The following is a 27,349-nucleotide window of genomic DNA, read 5'->3' as shown; positions in this document are numbered from 1 at the left end:
TGCTCTCTTTCACCAAACTAAGACAGACTTAGTTGTCTTGTTAACTCATCGTAAAACACAAACTTCATTCAAACTTGACAGAGACGAAGTAAAACTCACCAACGGTTAGTCTTTCCACTGTTCGACAATCAGCAACTCTGGTTTGGTTGAAATAAACCCCTTAATCCACTGAGTTAGGGGTGAAGATATGTTGACTCTACACGCTGTTTTTACCCGCTGTGCTCGTTGTTTTAGCGCTGTGCCAATTTCCTGCTGAGTAGCTGCTAGTCCTTCGGAGCCCGACCATTAAATTAGCAAAAATAAAAAGACAAAAAACAACCGGCGACGTACTCCGCTATTCATCGATAGCTGATATATATCCGTGCAATTGCCCAACCCTGCATCGCAGTTTGCCAGAGTCCTTCAAATGTCTTGTTTTGCCTGACCAGCAGTCCGATACTCAAAGATATACAGTTTATTATAACATAAAACAGGATAAAGCTGAGAAGCTGCAACCAGAGAATGTTCTTAAATGATTCATCGATTATCAAAATAGCTGCTGGTTATTTTTCTGTCGATCAACTAATCGATGAACTCGTTGCAGCTCTGCTATATATGAACAGTTAAAGCGACTGCCGTGTCCAAACAACTGCTGTCCCGTGTCTGCCTCTGTCAGCCACGTCCAGTCAACACCTCTCACCTTGGGTAGAGGTGCTGTAGACGGCTGTCCACGACCTCATCTGCATACCACCTCTGCTGTCGCTGACCATCTGGCTGTGGAGACACGAGCTGAACACAGGAAACTTTCACAGCTCTGGCCCATCTTAACTTAATCATATTCACACCTCACTTGGCCAGCGTCTCTTTCTTCTACCTTCGATTACTTTCCCACAGATCTGTTTTGTATATCTTAATCTTTTTTTTCCTCACATTCATTTTAACTTGTTTTGTCTCCCAGTATCCTCCAGAAACCTGCTGTCAGATTACTGAAATGAAATTTCCACAACGAATATATCTGCTGATAAAATCTGCTTGCACCAAAATAGACTCCCGAGGCTCTGTTAGTGTTTTGTTGACCACAGCTGCATTTGATTTTCACTCTAACTTAAGCTAAATGAAGCAAATGCGTGGCTTTGTTAATCCTCTGAAACCCGCGGGATCGCTCTCTGTCAGAGGCTGTAGCAGGCTCAGTTTCAGAGCTGTAGTGAAGGTACATCATATAGGTATCATATGAAACTAGAAAACCTAAGTTCTGTTGGTAACATGTCGGGAAGGAAGTTAAATAACGCTCCAAAGTTGGGCTAAATTTTGGTGAGGAAAAACTGTCATGGCCATTTTCACAGGGGTCCCTTGACCTCTGACCTCCAGATATGTGAATGTAAATGGGTTCTATGGGTACCCACGAGTCTCCCCTTTACAGACATGCCCACTTTATGATAATCACATGCAGTTTGGGGCAAAAAACATTCAGTATGTTTTATTTTCGCCTCTTCTAAAATGGTGAATTTGGATATTTCTGCATACTGGGGTCCCTAAACAGTCTTGAATTACATAAATTGGGTATCACTGTAAACCTGAGACTCTTGTCTGAGACAGACAGACGACCAATCAAAGTCTCCCGTCACGGGCTAGTTTATTAAAGCCTGAAAACAGAGCCATGAGGAGGTGCAGAAGTCTACACTTGAATTACAATATGCTGAAAGGTTATTATGGGATTTTTGCCAAATGATGCCACAAATATACTGCCTACTGAAGCTTTAAAAGCCTGTTGAAAAATGGTCCAACATACAACAGTAGCAGAGGTTTGTATGCAGCAGCTGGATCGCTGACGTTTGTGTGTGTTTTGTGCGTTTCAGGCGAGGAGTGCAGAGATCCCTGAGCTGAGGACGGAGCCCCTCATGCGCTCAAGCAGCAGCAGCACGGCCAGCATGAAGGTCAAGAATGTCAAGAAGTGAGCAGACACACGCACACACACTCAAACGCACCTGCCTCTGCCCATCTCCTCCTCACCTCTCCTTCCCTCTGTTCATCTCTATTTATCGCTCTTAACTGGCTTTTTATCGCCTCTGTTTCCTGCTCGAGTTCCTTCCATTCCCTGAGTCTATTTCTGTGTCTTCCTCCTCCTTTCACTCCCTCTGTTTGCACCGCGCTCTCCTCCTAATACCAGTCATGCACACTTCGAGGTGTTATCGTGAGCAGAGGATGAAGTGCCAACCAAACTGTGTATGTCATGTTTTCAGACTTTGCTTCACCAAGGGCCACTTCCCGAAACTGGCAGAGTGCGCCCACTTCCACTACGAAAACGTGGACTTTGGCACAATTCAGGTAAAGACCTTAAAGCTTTTTCTCCTTTATTTACATCCCCACGTTAATGTAATCACATATAGTATCCCAAATGATGAAGAATGCAGCCGGGTCTGGACTGATCACCCTCAGAGCTGTATAAAATCAGAGCACCATGGATGTCAATCACGGCGTAGACGAAGCTTTGAACTTAAAGACTTAAAGACGTTCTCTCTAGTTATTCCCCTGCAGTGTCGGGGTGAGGAATGGAAAGATGATGTTCATAAAGACAGAAGTGTGACACGTCTCTTCAAATTGACGTCAAGCAGAATTCATCCATTTTGCTGTTGATATCACGAAGACGGTTGATGATTTGCATTTGTTTGATATCTTCTTGAATGCCCAATAGGCTGCAGCATGACCTCATTTACTTTAGCTTCACACACCTCCGCTGACTGAGGCTTCTTTGTGTACAACTGGTTGAAGTTAATTGTAGCTCCAACTAGGACTAGGCCAGGTCTACCTGGCTTTTGATTCATATTTATATTGTTAAAATTACATTCTGGTAGTCGGTGTTACCGCTGTTACACGCTGTAACACGCTGTAACACGCTGTTATATGCTGTTCGGGCATACACCGTTGACATTAGTTGCCCACCGCCCCCCCCACCGTCATTTCCTTTTTTTACAGAAATAAAACATGAACAAGATTTCACACACACGTCATGAGAGAGAGTTGACAGTCAAGACGATGGAGGATTTGGTGTCAAAGCAAAAAGCAAAAGTGCCTATTTGGCAATATTTCGGATTTAAAGCAGCAGTGGGTAGAATCGGCGCAAATTATTATTTATACTATATCCTGACAGGAGTACATGAGACAGGTAATCTGAAAAGGAATCATATTCCTCTGTTTCCTCCGGTGTCCTCTGGTGCTCCTAACGGCATCTGCAGGATTTCACAGACCGGAGGAAAACAACCAGTCAAAGCTGATCTGGAGTCGGCCGTTCAGCTGAGAACTCTGCAAAACCTCTGATCAAATGGTCAAACTAGGCAGCGCTGATCAAATATGAATCAATATTCTGTTACTGTAATAGCTATTTCTCTCCTCAGATGTTTTCAGAATCATCTTGTAGTGTACTGTTTAGCTGTAAAATGAGAAAGTTTGTGACCCGCCAGCAATGTTGAGATCAAGTTGAGGAAATACCAAGCACCGCCCACCAGCCGGAGCACAGCCAATAGGAACGCTCTCTCTCTCTGAAATGACCTGCGATTGACCAAAGTCTCCCGTCACGGGCTAGATTGAATTACAATATGCTGAAAGGTTATTATGGAGTTTTTGCCCAACAGTAAGCGTGCTGCGTATATCGAGCGTCATTTTTTTCCTGTAAAACGTCCGGTGTAATCGGTAACACCGGGATTGTCACAAGTTTATTAACGGGAGAATTTCCTCACCTAGACATCCCTAATTCTGACATCAAAAGCCTTTACTGTCAGTGACTGTCAGTGACTGTCAGTGACTGTCAGTGACTGTCTGGCTGCGGAGACACAAGCTCAGTACAGGAAACTTTGCCAGCAGCTCTTTCATGCAAAAAGGATCTGTGAGAAAATTGCACCAGAGTTTTTTAATTCCTTTCCCATAGATGTGTTTTGTATCTAATATTTTAACCGATTGACAGTCCTAAAATTAACCCAATAATGGCTTCTGTCCAACCTTAAATTTGTGTAGTTCAGTGTTTGCCATTTCAAAGAAAGTCTGCATTTCAACCCAACGATATGGGATATGAAAGATGTGGGCATTTAGTCGGGTCTGATGGAATACAGTACAGAGCTGTATTATGTTGTTTGAGCCATGCTTGGGACAGGTTATCTAGGCTTCTGCTACTCTGATGTTGACCACATGTTTTTGTCTCTGTAAGTGCAATACTAAGTTGCTGGAGTACTTCAGGATTCACAGTGCTGTTGCTGTGCTCTATGTGCATAAAGGGTGTAAAGATGGAACGGTTTAGTGGTTTTAAAACAGATGTTGTTTTTTAGCTTTCCCTCCTTGCCACCAAATTTAGCAGAATTTGCCATTTCATCATGATGATTGCACCTTTCTCTCTCAGACAACTTTGTCATTATGTTAAGAAACCAGTAGGGGTCAGTAGTCAGCTGCAGGAGGGCAGAGAGAGTTTGTTAAAAAGCTTCCTACTATCTACTTGAGCTGCAGGTTATTCGTTGATGTAACTCAGGTTACACCACAGAGACCATCTATTCATTCACTGCATGTATAAAGGAAAGCCTTCAGCTAAAAGGAATTGTCTGTAGTCAGTGGATTGGTTCTTTTGTTTTCCCAGCTGTGTGTGTGCTGGCTGGTCGTACTGGCAGAGAGCAGGACGGCAGTCTTACCCCTTTGTGGTTTTCATATTGCGTTTCAAGTAGCCCCGTCTCTATGGTTTTAGTATTCAGCACGGCTCCTGAACCTCGAGCAGAAACTCACGTCTCTTTTGTTTGTTAAGGGATTAATTATTCTGTATTTGTTCGCAGCGTCAATCAGTTCATTTTGTGTATAATCTTTCCTCGGCCAAACATGTTTGCTTGTTTAATGAATTGGTCACAAATGTATTCTGTTTATTTGGCTCAAATGATTCTGACATGATTTAAATACATTTTGATGAATGATAACATTGCTGCTTAGTTAAAGGTACTATGTTAATTGATAACATTGATAACATTCAGCCACTAGATGTCTCCGTTCCATTGCATTCACTTCACAACAAATGGTTGCCAGTTCGTTGCACAAGCTGCATATTTCATGGTCCAGTGGAATGACCATGAACACGTGCCTTGCTCAAGGGCACCTCTCCAGCTACCAGTCTACAGTCCGTTCGGGAACTTGAACCAGCGACCTGATCCGGTTTCCCAAGCCAAGTCCCTACAGACTGAGCTACTTCTTCCCTAGCACATAAAACTCATAACTCAAAATAAAACTCAACCAAAACCATCTCGGTTAGTCTCTCCAACAATCGCCAACTCTGGTTTAGTCACCGGTCTGCGTGTGCTGCCGGCGCCGAGGAGTCGGTCAGCAAAGTTTCACTTTGTGGGCATCACGTGACCAGGCGTTATCAATCCACCTGATGAGGGCGGCTTTCCTCGTGCACATTCGTTTATCATTTGTTTTCCCGTCATGATATCAATATGCACGCAGCACCGGCCTCAGGCATCCAGCAGGAAAGCAGACACATGTTGTCATGTATGAAATGACCCAAAATGAACACTGTAAGCAGACTGTGATTCTGTCCCAAGCTTTATTGATTCATAACTTCCTTGATTGCTGTTTAACTGGTAACTGGACGCAACCGTCACTAATGCTAAGATGCTAACGTAACTCTTCAGGGATTGAAGCTTTATTTTTCTCATTTTAACAATGAAACTGGTGACAACACATTAGTTAAGGTTGTGCGGACTATGGCTGTCGGTAGTTGTTGTTGGTTTTGTTTAAATATGCCGGAGACACCAGTGTCATTTATCCGTTTTTTCCACACTAACTGGGAGCTAGATCCCTGATGACACAGAGATACCAACGTTGTTATACTGTTGGCTCACAAGCCTCGTTAGAAGTGGGATGTGAACGTCAGATATCGTCCACAGATATAAACTAAAACATTCATTTTGGACCCGTCAACATTTTTAAAATGATTAATTCACAGTCGTAATAATTCTTTATTCGGCACCTTTCTAAAAGCTCTGTGGGTGTATTTTTTATTTTTTTGAAAATGATTCATCTACATAAAAATGTTATCAATCAGAAATGCAGAAAGTGTTTCCTCAAATCAGCTTTTTATGTTCATCATGGCGGTTGGTTGACTGATGTGTCTGTTATGCTACATAGACATATTCACTAAAATGGTATGTGTAGTGCTGCCAACTGTCATCTGTTATCGTTGAAATCACCTCGGTTAACCTGGGGAAGTTCAGCAATGTGTTTTGTGTTAAAACTCCTCCAGTTTGCATCAAGCTTCACAGAGTGAGTGAGTGAGTGAGTGTGTGTGTGTGTGCAGCAGGCTGGAATAAGGAAGGGTTAGGACTCGGGCTCAGGTTGGCGTTAGGCCTTCTGCTGGGAGACATATTCTTTCATTTCCATCATAAAAAACCTTGCCAAGGGAGAATTTGAGTCAGGCGAGGTTTTGTTGTGGAAACATTAGAATCTCATCGTCCCAGAAGGCCAAAGAGGACGGTGCCTGCATCAAGAGCAGCACTTGCGTGGCAGTTTTCGTCTGATGATTTCTGGTATTTCAGCGACTATTCGCCACTTGTTTTGGCAAAGGGGGGATGGATTTTGTTCAGCCGCTTAGTCATCGACACAAATGGGATTCATTTCACAATTTTTGATTTTCTTATTCACCTAGTGTTGCTGGTGAGAAAGACATTTATTAGATTTTAATATTTTCTTTGTGTTTCATTAGCTCTAATAATTTATGCAGACCCAACAAAGCCAAAAGGTACAGTCAAGTTTCCATCCAAATGTCAATCCACCCATTTCCATCCACTACAGTTATGCGATTATTAGGAGTTGGTTCATGGAGATAAGCAGTAGATGGCACCAATTCTCCAATAGGAAAACCATCATAGCGATGCAGAAGAAGAGGGCGCAACAAGATGACGTCATTAAAAGGGCAAACCTCAAATGGTGAAATTAACGGTGTGTAGAGCAATGAGGAGACTGTTTTAATCTGCTGCTATGTTTTGTCATATATGCTTTACGTACGTCATAATTTTCTCGCTAAATTCAAAATTTGCTTTTATCGATACACCAGCATTTCAATATTTTGTTAATGTAGAAAGGTAACTGGCAGCTCTGCATCTGATAAGAGTTTCAGTGAGAATGAAAAACATGCATCCAGTCCAAACATTTACAGTCTAATTTACCTGTAGCTGTAGACGTCCGACAGATAACAGACCGGGATCCCGTCAACTCAGCTGAGCACGCTGCTAAATCTAGCAGGAGTTCCTCCATCAATGAGCCGACTCACCGTGAATACAGGCATGTTATTTTATGGTGATTTTAGCTAAAGTGTTTACAAATGACATGTTAATTAAATAGCATACAGGCACTCACTGTGCATGAGTCAGCAGAGCCACTTTGCATCACACACACACTTATGTGTATTGTGTGTTTTTGCGGGTGTGTGTGAGTACGCAGGGTCACTTCAGGGAATAGAGCGAGGCAGTATTACGTGTAATTGGGTCGTATGCTCAGTAAATTCAGATTCAGATCTCTAGAAAGTCGGGGTTGAAAAAAAAATCTATTCACACATGTATCTTTTTTTTTTTTTATGATTTTGAAATAGATGCTTTAATGCCAGAATCGATATATTTACTTCATTTGAGTCTATGCGGAGATAGAAGGATGTTACAGCTTTTATTGTTGTAGTCAGAGTAACGTGACGTCATATCCGTTTCGTATCCGTCAAAAACAAACCGCAGCGAGCCAAAACGAGAAAGCCGAAAACGGCCGAGGGTCGGCGTGGATACGAAAGTGGTAAACACTACACATCCAGTAAAGTATAGAAACACTTTGGGGTTTCACACATTGACAGGAAAAGCAGATCTAGACATCACGGCTAAAGCTGCATGCTAACTCTGTCACGGACAGGAAACGCTATCGTATCGCGGTCCAGCCGGCCATCGCTCTCATCTCCGTATATCAGACGCTAAACGCATTCAAGCGGCCCCGATGGAGCTGAACCACGGATGTATAAAGAGAACGGAGCTGACGGGAGAGCTACGGAGATCTAGCTTACTGAGCATACTCAACTGTCCCACAATGCATTGCATCCCTTCAGACTACGCCGTGTGGGAGAGTTTGAGCCACGCTAAAAGCTGTTAATATGTCACTTGAACCTGTTTTCAGGCGAGAAAGTAAACCACCTACTGCGACGTTTTTCGGATTGCATCACATGACTGTCTCGCTCGAGTATACTTCAGTGTGTACAGTCGGCTGGTAAAATCATACTTGATCGTTCATTTAATAGACAGTATGCAGTACATACTGATTGAGTATGTAGGAGGCAGTACGCCAGGAACACAGCCTTAGTCTTGTAATACTGAAACAAATAGTTTCTTTCCAGAACTCTGTTAACACGACAGCGAGAGCAGACGGCAGTCTGGAGAGGAGTTTAGGAAACGACAACTTCGGGGTTTACAGTACTCGGTGGTTCCAAAATATAAAGCTGGAATACAACTTTACTTACTTGCTTTGACATTCTCAGCCTGACCCTTATGCAACTGTGTATTTCCATATCAAGTTTCTAATCAGTAAGGAGGATTTGGGGCCTCTTGCATGAAAAGGATATAATGACAATAGCTGATGGGTCTGTAGTTTCCATTCTCCACCTCCTCCACGATGGATAGAGCCTCTTTAAAGAATAAAACAATGAATGTTGTATTGTCAGACGCAACTGTTCAGTCAGGCTGCCAGCCCAGTGTAAGACTTATCTTTGTGCCAGTGGGAGACAACAAGCTGCTGGTAATCTGAAGTTTCTGCCCTTCAGGAACACTGTTTTCTGTTGATGGAGGCGACAGTACAGTCGTACTGTAGTCTTAGCAAACAGTTCCTTATTTCTGTCATCATTCTTTGCTATTACGTTAAATATATTTTGTGACGGTCAACAGCTGTGACATCAATTCTAACTAGTTAGGATGAATGTGCCATATCACATAAGGCTGACCATGTAAAGGACACATACGGTCACCAGCAGAGCTTAGGATCACCGTGGCACTGAGCAACACCCCCCCATACTGCTGCACCACCATCAGGCTGAGACATTCAAGATGAGCCAGGTCTGTGCAGAATCGATCGGCGCACAATGCATGCCGGTTACGTTTGTGTCTGACTTGATGCCGACTTGCTCTGACGTCATGCACACGTGGGCAGCGATAACTTCACGAGATTGAGGCGGCCGCAGTTTGTAGAGCCAGGCGCCGCAGTTACTCTCCACCGACTGCAAAACCCAGGGCATGATGGGAAACGCCTGGCTCCCGCCTGATCAAAGAGCTGATTGGCTCTTAGCTTTGACAACAAACACTTTGTGTAATTGTGATATTTAACACTAGATTGTAGGTTATTAGTCTCATGTTGTGCAATGAAGGTTTCATCTGTTAACAAACACATCTTGTGTGGTTGATAAAAATAATTATAATAATGCAGGTTATTTATATAGCGCTTATCAAAACGAGTGCTCATTATGTGCTTTACAAGGCAGACATAAAAATAATAAAGGATAGAATCCCACGCCGGATACACGCACATTTCCACATAGATTCACAGACAAATATAAATAAATCCCAACGTGGTCTGAAAACTACAAGCGGCCTACAGATCGGATCCAACAGGATGCAACTTTTCCTGTAAATTCTTTGAAGTCCGCTGTAAACTGTCCAACTTGACCGCAGCTTTTAGTCTCCGCCCCCCCTGCTGCTGCCGCCTGATCTCGTCTACTTTCCAGGCGAGGCACAGTTCATCTCCAACCATTTATATCCAGTTAATGTCCTTTGTTTTGTTAACTGGATCATTCTCTGTATTATGTAAAATTAGCCAGAGGGAAGGTATTTACGAAATGATGGAACCGCTGTGCACAAAACAATATCATGTGCAACTTAAGTAACTTTGAATGCCAGTGAACTTGTTGACCTTTTCCACATGCTGTTTATTTGGAGCTGCAGCTTCAGTGTGTTGTTGAAAGGAGATGGCTGTTTGCCTTAACAAGCATGTGTATTTAATACAGTAGCCACTTACTTGAGACCTCACTTATTCTTCCTTTTAAGTATGTTTCAGTACAAATACTGTACATACCGTTATCCTCTCCGTGGCCTCTGCTCCACTTGCTGTCTCTCTTGAATGGCCTCCAGCTTCCCTCTTTTCCACTCTGTTCCCCTCAGCCCTCTCCCAGCCCTGCAGGCCACTGACTACACCATCCAGTCTGCCGCCAGACACCAGGAAAACAACTTTATTGACTTCAACACTACTATCCCCGCTGTGCCAGCCGGTCCTGCTCTGCCGTATGGTTTATCTACAACCTAGCATTTTGTCCCGTCTTGTCGTACATACACACCGCACTGAGGTTCGAGCTCTTACACATTTTACTATTAATGGAGAGTTCAAAACCACTCGACGTGGGTGCTGTCCAAAAACTACGGCACAGTTTTCAACTGCTGTTTGGTGTACGTTGATTAACGGCGTCCGAAGTCATTCAGAGATTGTTAAAGGGGAACTCCACTCAACTTGTAGTTACTTTACTGTGATGTTTGACCTTCACCGTGCAGAATGATGTACGCCCAGAATTAGTTTTCACATTCATCTGCTGAAGGAGGAAAGTTTCTCTGCTCACCTCAAATCTCAGTTTAACACCCGACGACCAGCAGACACACATTGTTTTTCCAAGTATTTGTATATGTCTGGAGGGGGTTTTTAAAGACGGAATATGTTGGCCACATTACCTTCACCTCTTTAAACAAAGAGCCAGTTATGAATGCATATCCCTGCAGAAGTGGTGCTTTACATTAGCGCTGCAGTGACTCGTTACATTAATCAAGTCAATAAACATATCAAACTATTGTAAATTGATTATCTTTGAGTTTTGGACTGTTGTTCAGACAAAACAACAAACTAAAAGACTCTAAAGAGAAGTTGTGATTGGTTCATAATACTTAAACATTTCGTACATTAAACGATTCATTGAGAATATATTTAAAGGTTCTCTATACGGAGTAATGTCTACCTGAGCAGATAATGAAGTCTCTCTGCCTCTGTGTGTGTGTTGAGGTATCTGTAATAATATCTATCTGTCCGTCTGTCCGTCTGTCCGTCACTCCGTCCGTCCGTCCGTCCGTCCCCCACATGTTCCTGAAAGGTTTCAGGCTCATCCAGCAGCATTCCCAGTGTATCATCGAGCTGATGGCCACTATCTTTTTTATTTTCCTGCAATTTGTTTTCCAGACTTGCGTCTGTGTTTCTAAAGTCACGGCCAGACAGACAGACATTTCAACACCAGAGCTCTCTCTCCTCACACACAGCCTGAGGCTAGACATGTAATGGCTGAGTACGCAGGGAATATTATGCACCAAAGAAATTGACATAAATACAATTTTTAAACAAGAATTTTACTACCATACAAACTGCATTATGCAAGTTGTGTCTCAGATATAGATTAATGATGAACACGGGGTGTGATTAGTGGCCTGAGACGTTATATATATATATCTGGGTGTGTGAGAAAGACAAAGACGGAGAGCGGTGGCGTATCCAGCCTCCAACAATAATCCCGGCAATCAATCTGAGTTTAACAGCTGTGAAGGAGTCCCCCCACTGCCCCCCCCCACCTCTCTCATCTGGACAACAGTTACAAAGGCTGTGTTTTTAGTGAGCGGGAGAATGAGAGCAGTAGGCTGCATGTATGCATGCGCTCATGCGTGTGATAAAGATTGACGCCCCTCTCAGCCGTTGAGGCCGGCTCACCGTGTGCTGCTGATGTGTCTCGGCTGCTTCTACCTTCACACTCTGACGTGACAGAAACAGTCTGGAGGGGGGGAGCTGCTCATCATTTTGTCTGATGCTCCTACCCATCCATCCATCCATCCATCCATCCATCCCTCCATCACTTACACGCCTGCATCCGCCCCGCTAGCTGAGCATCGTGACACAATATGCTCCCACTGCCCACTCACTCCTTTCACTCACAAAGGGCCAAGAGATGCATAGAGATGAATTCCCTCCCCCCCCCAGTGGGACCCAATCCATCAACTGCAGCGCTACACTGAAGACAGCGACTGGGCAGCACACAGCCAGGCAGGCTGCCCTTTAAAGGCACAGGGTTGACTACCAGCAGGATCCAGACATTATTCAACATCAAGCATGGATTAGTTTTAAACTGTATGAACTGTTCAGGCACACATGTCAGTCTCAGAGCCACGATGTGAAACCCCTTCTATCACATGTTCATTCAGACGAGCTCTTTCCACTCCTTGTGAGCAGAGGATGATGTAACGATTGGACTCATTCTGCCCTCGACGGAGGAAACAAAAGACCAGCCAGAGCATGCACACACACACACACACACACACACACACACACACACACACACACACACACACAACCTCTTTCTCTGTGTCTCTCGTGGCCGTTGTTGGAGGATAAGAAGAAGGGTTGAAGATGTGATTGTCCTCAAAGCCAGAATGCACATTAGAAAGTGTTACATGTTCCACTTAATTCAATCAATCAATCAATCAATCAATCAAACTTTATTTATATAACACCTTTCAAACAAGTCAAATGAAATTCAAAGTGCTGTACAGACAAAAATGTAGAATGTTAAAAATGGATTTAGAGACTAATGCACACTGAAACAACCAATATAAAAGTTAATTGAATAAGAAAGCAATAAAAGATGGGTATTTAAGATAATAAAAGATAAATAAAATACAAGAAGATAACAATAGAAAAAATAAAAATAAATAAATAAATAAAATAAAAATAATTAAATTTTAATAAAATAAAATACAATAAAAGAGATAATAATGATCAGCGATAAAATGTTGATTAAACTAAATTGAGGAAACAATAAAACCATAAAAACACTTTATAAAAGCCAGAATAAATAGATGGGTTTTTAGTTTACGGTTTAAAAATATCAAATGATCTGAGAGACTTCTGCTCCGCCTCATGGCTCTGTTTTCAGGATTTAGAAAATCTAGTCCGTGACGGGAGACTTTGACCAATCACAGGTCATTTCAGAGAGAGAGAGCGTTCCTATTGGCTGTGCTCCGGCTGGTGGGCGGTGCTTGGTATTTCCTCAACTTGATCTCATGTTACAGCTAAACGGTACACTAGAAGATGATTCTGAGAACATTTGAGGAGAGAAATAGGCATTACAGTAACAGAATATTGATTCATATTTGATCTCCGTTTGATCGGAGTTGGCGAGTGAGTGATTGACAGCCGTCTCTCACAGACGGCAGCTGGACGGCAGACTCCAGATCAGCTCTTACTGCTTGTTTTCCTCTGGTCTGTGAAATCTTGCATTAGGAGCATCGGAGGACACCGGAGGAACATGATTTTTTTCAGATTACCTGTCTCATGCACTACTGTCAGGATATAGTGACCGTTTTATAAACTTGTTTTAATCATATTTGCTCCATTTCTACCCACTTTAAGAATGAGAGATGATTCAGGATGGGGGGGGAGGTCTTAAAAGTCATTAAATTTGTACTTACAAACTGTGCAGATACCCTGTCCTTCACTACACCGACATTCAGCAAGTCAGCAGGAAACATTACCGACCCGAACTCTGTCCCACATACTCTCTCTTGTTACGGCATCTGCAGCTCGACCAGACTGATTTATTTCTCTTTCCACCTTCACACTTGACAAACCAGCCTCTCCTCTCCTACCTGACCTGGGGGGCCTCCAGCGGGGATATGCCTAGGACGTGGGAACATTTCAAACTGCTGTGCTGGCTGCTGGAGTAACTGCCTCCCTCCAGGAGCGCTGAAAGCATGTTCGGAACGCCTCACCCCTTTCTGGCCTCCTGGAAATGAAGTCGGAATAGAAGAGACTAAATTGTGATATCCTCTCGAGACCAGGATGTTTTCTAGTCATTCTGTCCATTTAGCTTCATACATCACAACCTGTGTTTTTAGATAGTACCCTTTCTCTAAATCAGGGGCAACCTTCGGCAGCTTAACCAACAGCACACTGTGCAAGAGAGTTTTTTGGAAATGTGAAGTGCCCTCTGATCCGCATTCCAAATGACCTCATTCACATCCATTGGCAGTCGTGAGGACTGTTATTTACGGTAGTTTTATTGATTTGTTTTTCCCTATCCGCATTCTGCGAAGACCCACCCTACTCTGCCTCTGATTGGCTCGTACTTGTTGCCTTCTTCTGCAGAATTTGTTAAGTTTATTGTTGGGCTCTTAAAGTTAACGTGATGATAACGCATTAGGGCAAGATCGTCTTAACACCTCTACTTTCTTTAACATATTTACACAACTTGCAATGTTTAGGTTGTATCGGGCTCAGTTTTAAAGCTAGAGTGAAGATACTGGTATCATATGAAACTAGAAAACCTAAAGAATCAATTGGTACCACCCATGTCATACTATCTTGTCCTGAAAGAGGGTAAATAACGCTCCAAACTTATGCTAAAAAAAGGAGGAAAAACTGGCATGTCCATTTTCAAAGGGGTCCCTTGACCTCTGACCTCCAGATCAGTGAATGTAAATGGGTTCTATGGGTACCCACGAGTCTTCCCTTTACAGACATGCCCACTTTATGATAATCACATGCAGTTTGGGGCAAGTCATAGTCAAGTCAGCACACTGACACACTGACAGCTGCTGTTGCCTGTTGGGCAAACAAAAGTTTATTGCTGATGAACAAGGTTGGTGGAAGGTTATTAGGGTTAATGAGTTCAACTCAGATGTGGATGTTTTCATAAGGATGGCAGCCTTCTTGTATAGTGCTCTCAAATATAATTACAATATCCTAATTATGGGAGAACATGTTTTAAATGTTGCTATGCACGATGCCGACATGGATGGAATATAATGAGACATCCGTTGGAGATTTAAATTTTGATTTGGTGTCATAATTAAACTTAATAAGCTTAAAGTTGATATGGCACATTTGATTAACAAGAAAACTTCATAACAAGAAGGTTGCCGACCCCCTGCTCTGCATTATGGAACGGTTAGTTTGTGATTGTAATGAGCTAACAGCGAGGAGAGCTCACAGCGAGGAGAGGTAACAGCAGTGTGCAGAGTGGCCTAAATTAGTAGTATGCACATATTGACTCTCGACACTAAGGTGGAAATCAATTTTTAGTCCCGCTCCGTTGTCTTTCACCTGAGGGTTATTCTCTGTTAGGTCACCGCCCTTCAGCTTGTACTTCTGTGTGTGTAAAGAGTGTGTGTGTGAGCGCGTCTACACCACAGTAAACAATCTCTCTCATAATGGGATTTGTTTGGTGAAGCTGCTCCAAGTCATGATCTCATCCCCTTACAGCAATCTGTCTCTCTGTGTGTTTAAATCCCATTGCACTCCTCAGTCCCTCACTACATTCATTCTTATAGCTTTAGTAATGATTTTAGATGGAGCTCCTTCACACTTCTTCCTTTTTAGCTCTGAAGTACTGCAGTAAAAGCCCACGGGGAGTCCTGCACTCCAAACCCCTGTAGTTCTGCAGTCTGACAGCATGAACATAGTGTCATGGGAGACCAGACATTATTTTTAATCGCAACATTACTCTCCCATATTCTCCAGACTTCCATCGCCGCTTTAGTGAAAATAAAACATTAATGAGAGGCTTCAACCTTGCTTCTTCATAATAATCCTTCACTAAGGACGATATCGTTGAGTCAAATCCTCATGTTCTTTCATCTAACTGTTGGTCCAACGTAGGCTAAATTAGAAAACACAAATTTACAAATTATTGAACACAGTTTAGTAGTCTTGTAGTAGTCTTCTTTTGAGACCAGAGCCTCTTGGTGCAGGAATAGCAAAATGATTTCTTGCTTTGTTGTGGTGGTCAAAGGTGCAGTCATCTCATCCACCAGCCTCGAAGAAGTTGCATCAAGCTGTTTAGTTTTTGTTGGGTTTCTCGTGGGGAAATATTTCAACAGCACAGAGGAGCGCTGGTGCAGTGTTTAAGATAATGTTATTTCATTAAGGAATCATGTATTATAAAAAAAGCATCATCATTTACTGATAGTCTGCACATAAATGTCTGGAGAGTTCCTTCAGCAGTTCTGCTGGTACAGTACTGGTGTTATTCTTATTAGCCACACTAGCAGCTAATCAAGGGAAGGCAACGTCAGTCTGTCTGTTGGTCCGTCGGTCCACCACTTTGGTCCTGACTGAAAGATCTCAATATGTATATACATATCCAATCAGCACCCAAGTATGGTGATGGTACGGAATCAGCATATGGGTGTATCGTCCCAGCTCTACTAATTTGATGATTGTTTTTTTGCATTGGAGGCTGAAACTTTGGTTACATTTCCTGGAAAACGTCTGACCCCCCCTCCCCACATGTGATATGTGATAAATCAGTCCAGCCTGTCACTGGCATAGCAGAGCGGAGAGAGCTGAATGAACTGGGTCATCATTGGATTATCATTTGATATTCATGAAGCAGTCTTGTAGAGGAGAACGATGTGATGCTCAGTCCGACCAGACATCCCAGCTAACTGAGGAATGGCTCGTCTTGAACACTTGCTTTTTTTCAGGAACGCTGGGACTCTTTTAGCTCAGTGGTGACGGTTAACACATTGACACATTGACACACTTCCGCTGTAAATGTTGGCTAGCAGGTGCGGCTAGAGGAACATTTTTGATGTTTTGATCCGAGTCACTTCAGGAATGAAGGTCGCAACGATAAAAGTAAGTGAATTAGTTTAAAGCTGAAGTTTAATTGAAGAGTGTGGATGGTTGATCTTTTGGTGTTAGATCACAGAGAAACAAACACTTTGCATCTCTTTCAGTGATTTAGTGAGCGCTCGCTGCAGGTCCCATGCAGCTCCTCCGTATCCTTGTGGCCTCTCTTGGCTCCCACATGTCCTCCTCAGTGAGGCTGGCTGTTTGCTTGGATTTCCATTCTCCTCTCCAGCAATAGGTCTTTTTAATCCATCTCATGTGTGGATGGCACATATGAAGTCATCACAGCTGATGCAACCTGCACTTTTCTTCCCTTGTTTTTTTTTGTTTGAGGTATTTGGCTGCAACCTGAGAGCAGGTCGTTTAGCAGAGGGGAGGTTAAAGTTATATTTTTGGTGACTCTATTTCTACTTTGTAAGTGTGGTAGACTGCCAGCTACCACACTTATTTATTGTGGGGTGAATTTTTAAATGTGCAGTTGAAGTAGTCATATTGAATGTGCTCTGAGGTGTCTTTCCTTGATGTCCTTTGACTCTATTCATCGTCTACTTGCAAGAACAGCAGAATTCCTCAGCTGAGCGATTTAAATAAAATGCCACAGTGCAAAAAGGACAGCAGAGAGAGAGAGGACTGCACATGTGGAAGGAAAGAAAACCGCTCTGCCTCAAGTGCACCCCCTCCTCTTTTACCTCCTGCTCTCTCCCTCTCCTCTACTTCTTTTTGCTCCCTCCATCCCTGCTCTTTGTCCTGGGAAACGTACCAACCAGAGAGGAGGAAGAGGAGGAGAGGAGGGGGGAGGGGTGAGCCAGCATGTCAGGGAATAGGGAGAGAATAGCATGTGGCGGAGGGACAGAGAAAGCAGACCGTGAGGTCGGCAAGACAGAAAGAAGCTGTTTTTTGTCTTTTTTGGGGGGATCTGGTCTTTCCCTTTCAGTATTTCCTGCTGCTGATACATTTAGGTGTTGAAGTTCTGTTGGGTGAAAGCCATCAGAGAAAGGAAACCAACAAGAGAAAGAAGACGAGAAGATCAGGATGGTAGGATGGGAGAGAGGGCAAAATGGAGGAGATGAAAGCGGTCCCGTTGAGGACTCCACCAAATAGCCACCTCCTCTCGTCCAACACCACCACCACCACCGCCGCTGCTGCTGCTGCTGCTGCTGCTGCTAATGTTGTTGCCTCCCGCCCCCTGTCTCTGGTTCCCACACAGGGAGAGCTTACACTGTGAGTGAAAGAAAGTGGAGAGCTGACATTTACGTCCTGCTGAGGGGGAACAGGACTCCGCAAGAAGGGATGTACATTCTCTCACACACTTGCTCAGAGAAATAGAGCGGGGGGACAGGTGTTGGAGTATTAACGAGGGGGCAAAACCTCTGAGTGTGAAGCTGCACGGCATGAAGGGAAGGGAAGGGAAGAGTAGCAACTAAAAGGAGGAGTGAAAACCAGACTTTAAACTGCTGTGAGTACAAAGTGTCTTTCTGTCTTTTTCACTGTGCCATTTGGTTGTTTTCTTTCATTTTTTCTGCTGCTGCTCTGCAGATATCAGAGCAATGCTTCCTTCTTGTCCTTGTGTGCCTGCAGGACTCATCAACATTGTGCTTGTGTCCAAAATATGGCTGTTGGATTTAGCTTTTTTGCTCTGCAGAAACCTTTGTTAGAGGGACAGTGCAACTTCTCTTCTGTCTCTCTTTGGAAAATGACCACCATGGATGAGATTTCTCTTGCTTTGGGGAATATATTGAGCCTGCTCTTATGATGTAAACAAGAAGAAAGCACAGACCACCTCTGTGAGTGTTTTTTTTCCAATATGACCAACTTGAGGACAGGGAGAATATGTTTAAATCCAGTGATCTTTGTCAGGGTATTGCCTTTCCATTGTCACCATAATGTAGAGATTGAACTTGAACCCAGTTTTCACAGAATAGCTAATTCCTTAGTTAGTATTTTATTTTTGTGAAAGACAACCTGTCCTCACTTTAATATCCGGGTGCGTACGGTTATGAAAATCCAGTTTGCCCAGGACTGGCTTGCTGAGATTGCAGCCCCCCTCTTTTTGCTGTGAGCTTTGCTGGAGCCACAGGGACAACGTGTGCAGTGCAGGTCAAATTGAAATCAAATTATAATGTGGTGTGTTGCATGCATTGCAGAAAAACAGGCCTAGAATTGTAGACAACCTGTCTAGCAGGCCTCTCAGGGTCTGGCACTGGATCTCATCACAAGTTGTAATTTGGATAAACTTCTGGCTAAAAGCAGAAGCACTTGCTGAAATGGTGAAACCGGTGGAGCAGTATCTCGTCTTTGTATCTAGTGTCTTATACTCTTAAAATAATGGTAGCGCAAATACTAACTGTAGAATAGTTTAAAAAGTAGTAGTTTTTTTGTTGTATATTATTTTTATTGACAATTTCTTTTTGACACACCTGCAATTGACACTCACATTTACAGTGAGTGGTACAAATAACTAAGAGAAAATGATCTAAACCGCACGTCAAGGACAAAAAAAGCATATATATCATTATAAAAAACAATGTTTGTTATACAGTTCTGTCGTTATGCAGCTGGAAGCCAATTACAGTATGCTTCCTCCCTAACTTGCTGATTCAGTAGATGCAGATGTACAGTAGACAGTTTAGGACTTGAGACTCACAATGCAAAATGCAACTGCAAAATCCCTGAAAAGAGTGGAGCTGTCCATGTTGGTACTCTGGTCATACGTACACTGTGTGAATTCTATCAGGTGTAGACTACTGAGCTCATCAATTTAAAGGCCGGCTGTGGACTTTGTTAATCTGCAGGGAATAAATGAATGTCATGTCACCCTCTGGTGGTTGTGTTGAAGGATTATTGTATGTGGAAGTGCTGAGGGAACTGACTATACAGTAGATAAAAGAGTTTGTCTGAGAAATTCTGCAGAGAATTTGTCCCTGTTTGGAAGTGATGTGTGAGGTCTCAGCCGACGGATTAAATCTCACACTGTGTTGTTGTTGACTGATATCTCAAACACTGCTCCCAACCCAAACGCTCGGAGTTTGATTCTTACCACAGTTTTTCTGATGTTTTGGATGATGCTAACACTTGCTTACCTCATAACGTTTTTACTAGCCTATAAATTGGTTGTACATTTTAGGTCTCTTTCATATATGATTGCTTTATTAGTATTAAAGGGATAGTTCAGATTACAGCTTTGTTTTATTTTCATTAGGGCTGTCAAAGTTAACGCGATAATAACATGTTAACGCAAATTCACTTTAACGCCACACATTTTTTTTTTAACGCATTAACCCAACTTGTAGGTTGTAGCGGGCTCAGTTTTAAAGCTAGAGTGAAGATACTGCTATCACATGAAACTAGAAAAACCTGATGAATCCATCGGTACCAACCATGTCATACTACCCCACGAGTCTCCCCTTTACAGACATGCCCACTTTATGATAATCACATGCAGTTTGGGGCAAGTCATAGTCAAGTCAGCACACTGACACACTGACAGCTGTTGTTGCCTGTTGGGCTGCAGTTTGACATGTTAGGATTTGAGTATATTGTTTTATGCTAAATGCAGTACTTGTGAGGGTTTCTGGATCAATATCTGTCATTGTTTTGTGTTGTTAATTGATTTACAATAATATAAATATATACATACATTTGCATAAAGCAGCATATTTGCCCACTCCCATGTTGATAAGAGTATTAAATACTTGACAAATCTCCCTTTAAGGTACATTTTGAACAGATAAAAAATGTAGCAAGATGTACTTTAGCCACCTAAAAAACATCAATATCAGTTTAAGTGTACGCTACATTTTCACCAATTTACCTCGCTGTCAGACCGATGGGGAACTGAAGCGGTTATCTGTGCTCTCTTCAAAGCCACCAGACTCCATTGACAAAACCTGTACTTAGACCTCGCAGAACAAGGACGTTACTTGTACCGCTGCCTCGATCGGTCAGTTTGTTATCGTGTGACTTTGGTGAATCCGAACTAACCCGTAACACAAACTAACTAACCGATCGAGGCAGCAAGCAAACTTCCATTCTGCAAGGTAAAAGTACTGTTTTTGTTAAAGGAGTCTGGTGGCTTTGAAGAGAGCGTGGATGGATATAACGGCTTCAGATCCCAGTCGGAAAGGGCTCGCTGACGGCGAGGTAAAGGGTTGAAAACATTCAAAATACATCGTTACATTCTGCTGCTGCAGTACGTTGCCTTGCTCCCGTGCTGGTAAACTGGGGGCGTGCCGACCGCCATCTACTGTAGGTAATACACTGACTATGGAGAAGTGCCTCATCACAAACCCCACTTCAAAAAATCTGAACTATCCTTTAAGCTTATCTTCCAGTTCCCCTATATTTGTACTGCTGAGCTGCAGTCACAAGCTCCCGTTTAATGCCGGTAGTGTAAGAGCAAGAGAAGAGTCAGTAAACTGCTTGGTCTCTTTGGTCTTTGACACATTGAGTTGTAGGAAAGACTGATCACACCCATGTGACTCTGTTCGTCATCAAGCAAACAGCTGACAATTACCGAACGTAGGAACGTACCGATCTTTATGATTACTCTGACAGTCCTTTATATACAAGACTAATATTAGCAGGGGAAGGACGCAGAGTAAGAGTCTGAAGACGTGCTCGCTGCTCTGTGAGCACTTACTGTAGGCACAGTAGTATGCTAACATCCAGATGTTTAGCAGGTATAATGTTTACCAAGTTAAGCACAAAGTCCAGATGAGGCTGATGGGAATGTCATTGTTATGCAGGTATTTGGTATATTGAAATATGATGATGATGATGACACTAGATGAAAAGTTAACGGACCACCAAAGTTATTACAATTCATCCTGAGGGGATTATGAACATCTGAATCAAACTTCATGGCAATCCATCCAGTAGTTGTTGAGACATTTCAGTGTAGACATAAAGAGACGTTAAAAGTCAGTTTACCAAATATGTTAAAAATCCATCCTTAAACTTGGGAGCAGCCCAGAGGTGAAATCCATCATTACACATACAGTCCAGATATTGAACATGTCAAACAGGGTTTTGTAATGCTGCTGTTTCAGCACAGCAATGCTTTGTCTGATTTATGTTTGTTGAAACAGCAGTGATCCCAGTCAATCCAAACTATTGCTCTTGTCTCCTTAGTCACAGTTGGTCATTGGGCAGCGGGTCCCTTTTTCCTAAAACCGTTAAACTCTTCCAGTGAAATGCTGAAATGTCTGCCCCTACGGGCTCACTCCTAAAGTTTGTTCTTACTGCTTCCGCTGGCTTCTCTGTCAAGAGAACGGCTTCTGCTCGTACATCGAGTGCAATAACATTTGCGGGTTGCTCAGTGCTGGAACCGAACAACAGAGAGGTAATTAGGTCATTTGCTGTCACACTAGTTTGAGCCTCTGAAAGGAGACACAGAAAAGGGCATTGTTGTTCTGTGAGGGTTGCTCCTCCATTAACTACTGTCTTTAAACCAAGCCCTCTTTCATGGAAACAAAACACTTCCATGTGTTGTTCTCCCCTCACTGGCACCATGACATCGCTTAGACAATATCTGTTTAGTGGACTATGGGAGCACATAAATAAATACCCCCAGTCTCACTTTATATGCTCGCTGCTGTGAGAGCAGAGAAAGTGTTTCTGTAGTTTCTGAACAATCAGATGCAGATTTAACCAAATAAAATTGAAAAATAAAATCAATGCAGCTGCGTGAGAGAGAGAGAGGAGACTGAGACGTACGAAACATGAACAAACCTGAGGAGCGCTGAGAAACCGAGAGCAACACGTTCAGAGATAGACGCTGAGAAAGCCAAAGACTGCCAGGCCCAGTTTCAGTGGCATTGAACAATATTACCATTGTTTCTAATGCATATATATATATATATATATTTTTTTTTTCACTATATACTGTATATAGTATATAAACTAGGACTGTCAATCGATTAAGATAATTAATCGTGATTAATCGCACATGTTTTATCTGTTCAAAATGTACCTTAAAGGGAGATTTGTCAAGTATTTAATACTCTTATCAACATGGGAGTGGGTAAATATGCTGCTTTATGCAAATGCATGTATATATTTTATTACTGGAAATCAATTAACAGCACAAAACAATGACAGATATTGTCCAGAAACCCTCACAGGTACTGCATTTAGCATTAAACAATATGCTCAAATCATAACATGGCAAACTGCAGCCCAACAGGCAACAACAGCTGTCAGTGTGTCAGTGTGCTGACTTGACTATGACTTGCCCCAAACTGCATGTGATTATCATAAAGTGGGCATGTCTGTAAAGGGGAGACTCGTGGGTACCCATAGAACCCATTTACATTCACTGATCTGGAGGTCAGAGGTCAAGGGACCCCTTTGAAAATGGCCATGACAGTTTTTCCTTGCCAAAAAGTTAGCGTAAGTTTGTAGCGTTATTTAACCTCCTTCTCAACAACCTAGTATGACATGGTTGGTACCGATGGATTCATTAGGTTTTTCTAGTTTCATATGATACCAGGATCTTCACTCTAGCTTTAAAACGGAGCCTACTACAAGCTAAACATCGTGTGTTGCGTTCATGCATAAAAGAAATTAGTGGCGTTAAAGTGTGAGCGTTACCCACAATGCAACATATCAGTGCTACATATTTCTCCTTTAAAGCTACAGCATATCACATGTGTGACTGAAACAGTCACATCTGTATTATTGAAGTGAAAATAATCTTCTCTTGCATCGTTTTAGGCACGTTTCTCTGCCTGACTGACATGTTTGGCAAACCTTAGGATCATGAATAGAAGTTTTGTGTGTTTTGTGATAACGAACCTGTCAAAGAGTTTGTGAAGTTGAAAATGTAGAAGTCCGTTTATTTGATTCTCCCTCTTTTCTTGAAATGACCAAAGCTCTCTTTCTCTGTGTCTTCCAGTTGTCCCTCGGGGATGAACAGTGCGAAGTGACGCGGAACGGCTATGAGTCGAAGGAGCTGGTGTACTTAGTTCATATCTACTGCCAGGTAAGACTCTACTGGGTTTGATGAGATACAGATACTGTACATGCCTAACCTCCCACAGCACGCACACACCTACATATCATTACATACAAACTCCCACACAGACTCCACTTCATGTGCACAAACACAAACACACACCGACATTTGTGCAAATGTATTCATGCTTTCAACTTTTTCTCTAAAAACTTGTCAGAAGTGATTTTCCAGTACAAGCCGTTTACACATCCAGCGCCGTCGTCCCTGTGTGAGAGCGCTGGCTCAAATTCAGACATTTCTGAAACACCTAAAAATTCAAGTTATGTGGGACTTTGGATCTGGATTGAAAAGAGCTGTGGCTGGATGCCAGGATGGGCGAGGTGGGGGGGGCTTCAGAGTGTGAATTCTTCAACCCTGAGCTTTTACAAAGTACTCAACACGTTTCCAGCACATACTTTAGGATATTATCGGCTGAGTTTTTTGGTATTTAACTGCTTATGTTGATCTCCTGGATGATAGGTTGCCGTGTTTGGATGTTTCTGCGTTATTATTGGAAAATTCAATCATTGATTGCTGCAGTTATTGCTGGCAGCATGTGTGATTAGGGCTGGCAAGAATCTGGTGATTCGATATGTATCATGATGCACGGGATAACGATTCAATATTAACCATTAACCAGTCTTCCCCTTGCGCGCCTCCAACCTCTGCAAAATGCTGCTGCTCGCTTTTAGACGTGAACACATTACCCCCCCGTACTTTACTCGCTCCATTGGCTTCCAGTTCGCTTTAGAATCGATTTCAAGCTCTTGATGTTTGTTTTTTAAAGCCATTAACGGCCTCGCCCCGCCTTATTTGTCCGAGATTTAACTCTCCGCGAGCATAACATGGCTTTGCGGTCAACTTTTTTTTAGAAGTCCCGAGGTCGAGGTATAAGCTGTGGGGTGATCGTGCTTTTGCTGTCGCTGCTCCTAAACTATGGAACAAGTTACCCTCTGATATACACACTATCACTGACCTAGTGCTTTTTAAATCTAAGCTCAAGACTTATTTATTTAGATTGGCTTTTAATACCTAGTAGCGCTGTGACATTTTCCCTATGCTGATATGATATGATATGTTTTTATTCCTGTTATTTCCTGATATTAATGTGCAGCACTTTGGGTACCTTTTGGTTGTTGTAAAGGGCTATACAAATATACATTGATTGAATATATTGCGATATATTGTGATACTGTAAGCAAGGTGATATATTGCGTTTTTCTTTTTTTCTATTTAATTTTAGGAAAACTGTCATAGTGTAAAAACCACACCAGAAATACACCATTTTAGAAGAGGCCAAAACAACAAATGTATATTACTTCCAAAAAAAACCTACATGTTTTTTTACCCCAAACTGCATGATCATCATAAAGTGGGCATGTCTGTAAAGGGGAGACTCGTGGGTACCCATAGAACCCATTTACATTCACACATCTGGAGGTCAGAGGTCAAGGGACCCCTTTAAAAATGGGCATGACAGTTTTTCCTCGACAAAATTTAGCGCAGGTTTGGAGCGTTATTTAACCTCGACATGGTACCAAATTAGGTTTTCTAGTTTCATATGATGCCAGTATCTTCACTCTAGCTTTAAAACTGAGCCCGCTACAACCTCCGAATTTTTAAGAGATTAATAAAAAATCAAAACAGTGTTTTGGAGAATCAATATAGTATCACACAACATGGTGATTCTTGTGTGTATTGATGTTTTCTTACACCCCTGTGTGTGATGTTCTTCTTATAGCTAGCTGTGCATTCCTTGCTAAGTGTCGTTTCAAAGCTCCTGTCAACATTGAAGTTAAAATTCCCTTTATAAGAAGAGATATCAGAGTAACTAATTATTTATGATTACATCATATAGTTTTGCAACAAATTTGATTAACCCAAAACTGGGCACAGCCTTAAAGTAGAACACACACATGCACACCAGCTGCTCAGAAGCTCTGCCCCGGCCGCCTCCAGTGACATTTTTGATTCTGGTTTCATGCATTTCCCTCCACAGATCATGTTCCATTTGCACGACCTTGGCAATGCCACACAAGTATGTGGCTGTGTACTTGGAAAATTCCAACTTCTTACAGCCATCGGAAAACTGCTAAATCTACACTAGGTCTATTTGAAAACTGGCAAAAAGTCGGCCTTGAGTCCTGAGCTTTAAACCCAGAAAGTAGCACAGCACAGATTGGTTCAATTCCACAGAAAGGGGGGTAACTTGAAGCACCGTCTGAAAGTGGGGCAGGACAGCATAAAGACTTCCCTGAACCCCCCCTCCCACCCCCTTGTCTCTACCAGCCAGCACTATAAAACAGCAGTAGAATCAGTGCGCTGAGTGGTGCACTGCAGTCCCAGTCGCACAAGCCCTGGCCTCGGTACAGACGGATCTTTCTAGGCCAAATCAAAGCGAAAGACTTTTTTTCCACCGCTAGTCTCTCGGTGGGTTTTGAGGTTTGGATCCTCGTCTTACTGGATGAAACAGAAACAACAAATCCATGGATGAACTCTTAAAGAAGAGTTACATTTAATGTGGTGATTGAGGGTCTCTAGGTTTGAGCTGTTTGGCATTGAATCACTGCATTTTATAAGGAAGGACCGGGTAGCTCATGTTCTTTTATTTGTAAAGACATTTTCAGTATCAAAGTATACGAGTCCACGGGAGACTTGATTGCCTTTTTTTTAATTTTTTGAGACAGTGCCATTGTATTAGAGGCATGAAAAGAAGAGTGTCTGTGGGGACAAAAAGGAGAACAGAAGAATCACAGCTGTGTTGGTTGATAAATAGTGAGCTTGTCTTTATGCTGATACAGCGGCCGGTGGCTCTTCTTGTCATGTTATCCACAAAGTTCAACTACTGGCAACAAAATGGTTGGTGTCAGTGTTTGACCACACCAGACACCCGTTTTGTCTCGAGTTTTCTTTTTGGAAAATGTTGCATATTATACCTTTTTAAAGCGTTGCTGTTGTGCAGCCTGCTCTGAGGCCCTGTTCACACCTGGCATTACCATGCGTCCTCAGTGATCAATCACAAGTAGAGCGCTCTAAGTACAGGTGTCAACGCATTCGAGATGCATTGAGATCGGATCTTTCAGACCACATTCAGAGGTGGTCTGGGCCACATATGGCCACATTCTTTTAGCAGTGTGTACGTGAATGTGTCCTGGGCCACATTAAGGACCGCCTACTCTAATCTGATGTCCTGCTGGGATCACCGGGATCACCGCGCTCCCTTAGGGGGATAAACAGGCAGACAGGCGCTTGTCAGCATGGAAACGGCCTCTGTGCTCTACTGTATCCTGTCGGTACAACTGTATTTTATTAAAATATATCTTATTTATAGGCTACATATCTACAGACTATCAGACTGGGAACAGGAAGTGCGTTATTATCATACTACTTATCATACGGCAGAGCTAACACCTGCTCTCTCTTTTCTCCCCGGCTCTCTGAAGCTCCGTACCTGCTGTTGTCTGGCAAAAGCAGCGGTGCCGGTGGCGCGGAGGTCCCCAGGGACCGCCGGTCCAATAACCTTATATTTTGATATATATAAAATGTACCTGAATTCACAATATTACTACTGACATTCCTGTAGTATTACGTCACAACGTCTGCTGTAGTAGCCGTGTGTTCACTGCGTGTTTATTAACATATAGAGCGGGGAAGTGAGATCAGATCACAAGTGGCCACATG

The 27,349-nt window shown here is 42.7% G+C and overlaps 1 protein-coding gene across 7 annotated transcripts in view; it reads left to right on the top strand.

Annotated features, from left to right (window-relative positions):
* The window catches only part of arhgap32b (Rho GTPase activating protein 32b), a 100,174-nt gene that overhangs the window by 33,263 nt on the left and 39,562 nt on the right, over positions 1-27,349 (top strand). For 6 of the 7 annotated variants that reach the window (XM_037749438.1, XM_037749437.1, XM_037749436.1 and 3 more), the window contains 3 exons: positions 1,836-1,930; positions 2,220-2,304; positions 23,570-23,656. In XM_037749438.1, the coding sequence (XP_037605366.1) occupies positions 1,836-1,930; positions 2,220-2,304; positions 23,570-23,656 (267 nt within the window). Of the gene's footprint in view, positions 1-1,835; positions 1,931-2,219; positions 2,305-17,487; positions 18,131-23,569; positions 23,657-27,349 lie in introns of those variants that run through there. The other variant, XM_037749442.1, reaches the window with a different exon arrangement.

This window comes from Sebastes umbrosus, chromosome 17, assembly GCF_015220745.1.
Source record: "Sebastes umbrosus isolate fSebUmb1 chromosome 17, fSebUmb1.pri, whole genome shotgun sequence".
Taxonomy (NCBI): Eukaryota; Metazoa; Chordata; class Actinopteri; order Perciformes; family Sebastidae; genus Sebastes; species Sebastes umbrosus.
Note: the sequence above shows the minus strand (reverse complement) of the source record. Positions and strands in the feature narration are given on the sequence as shown.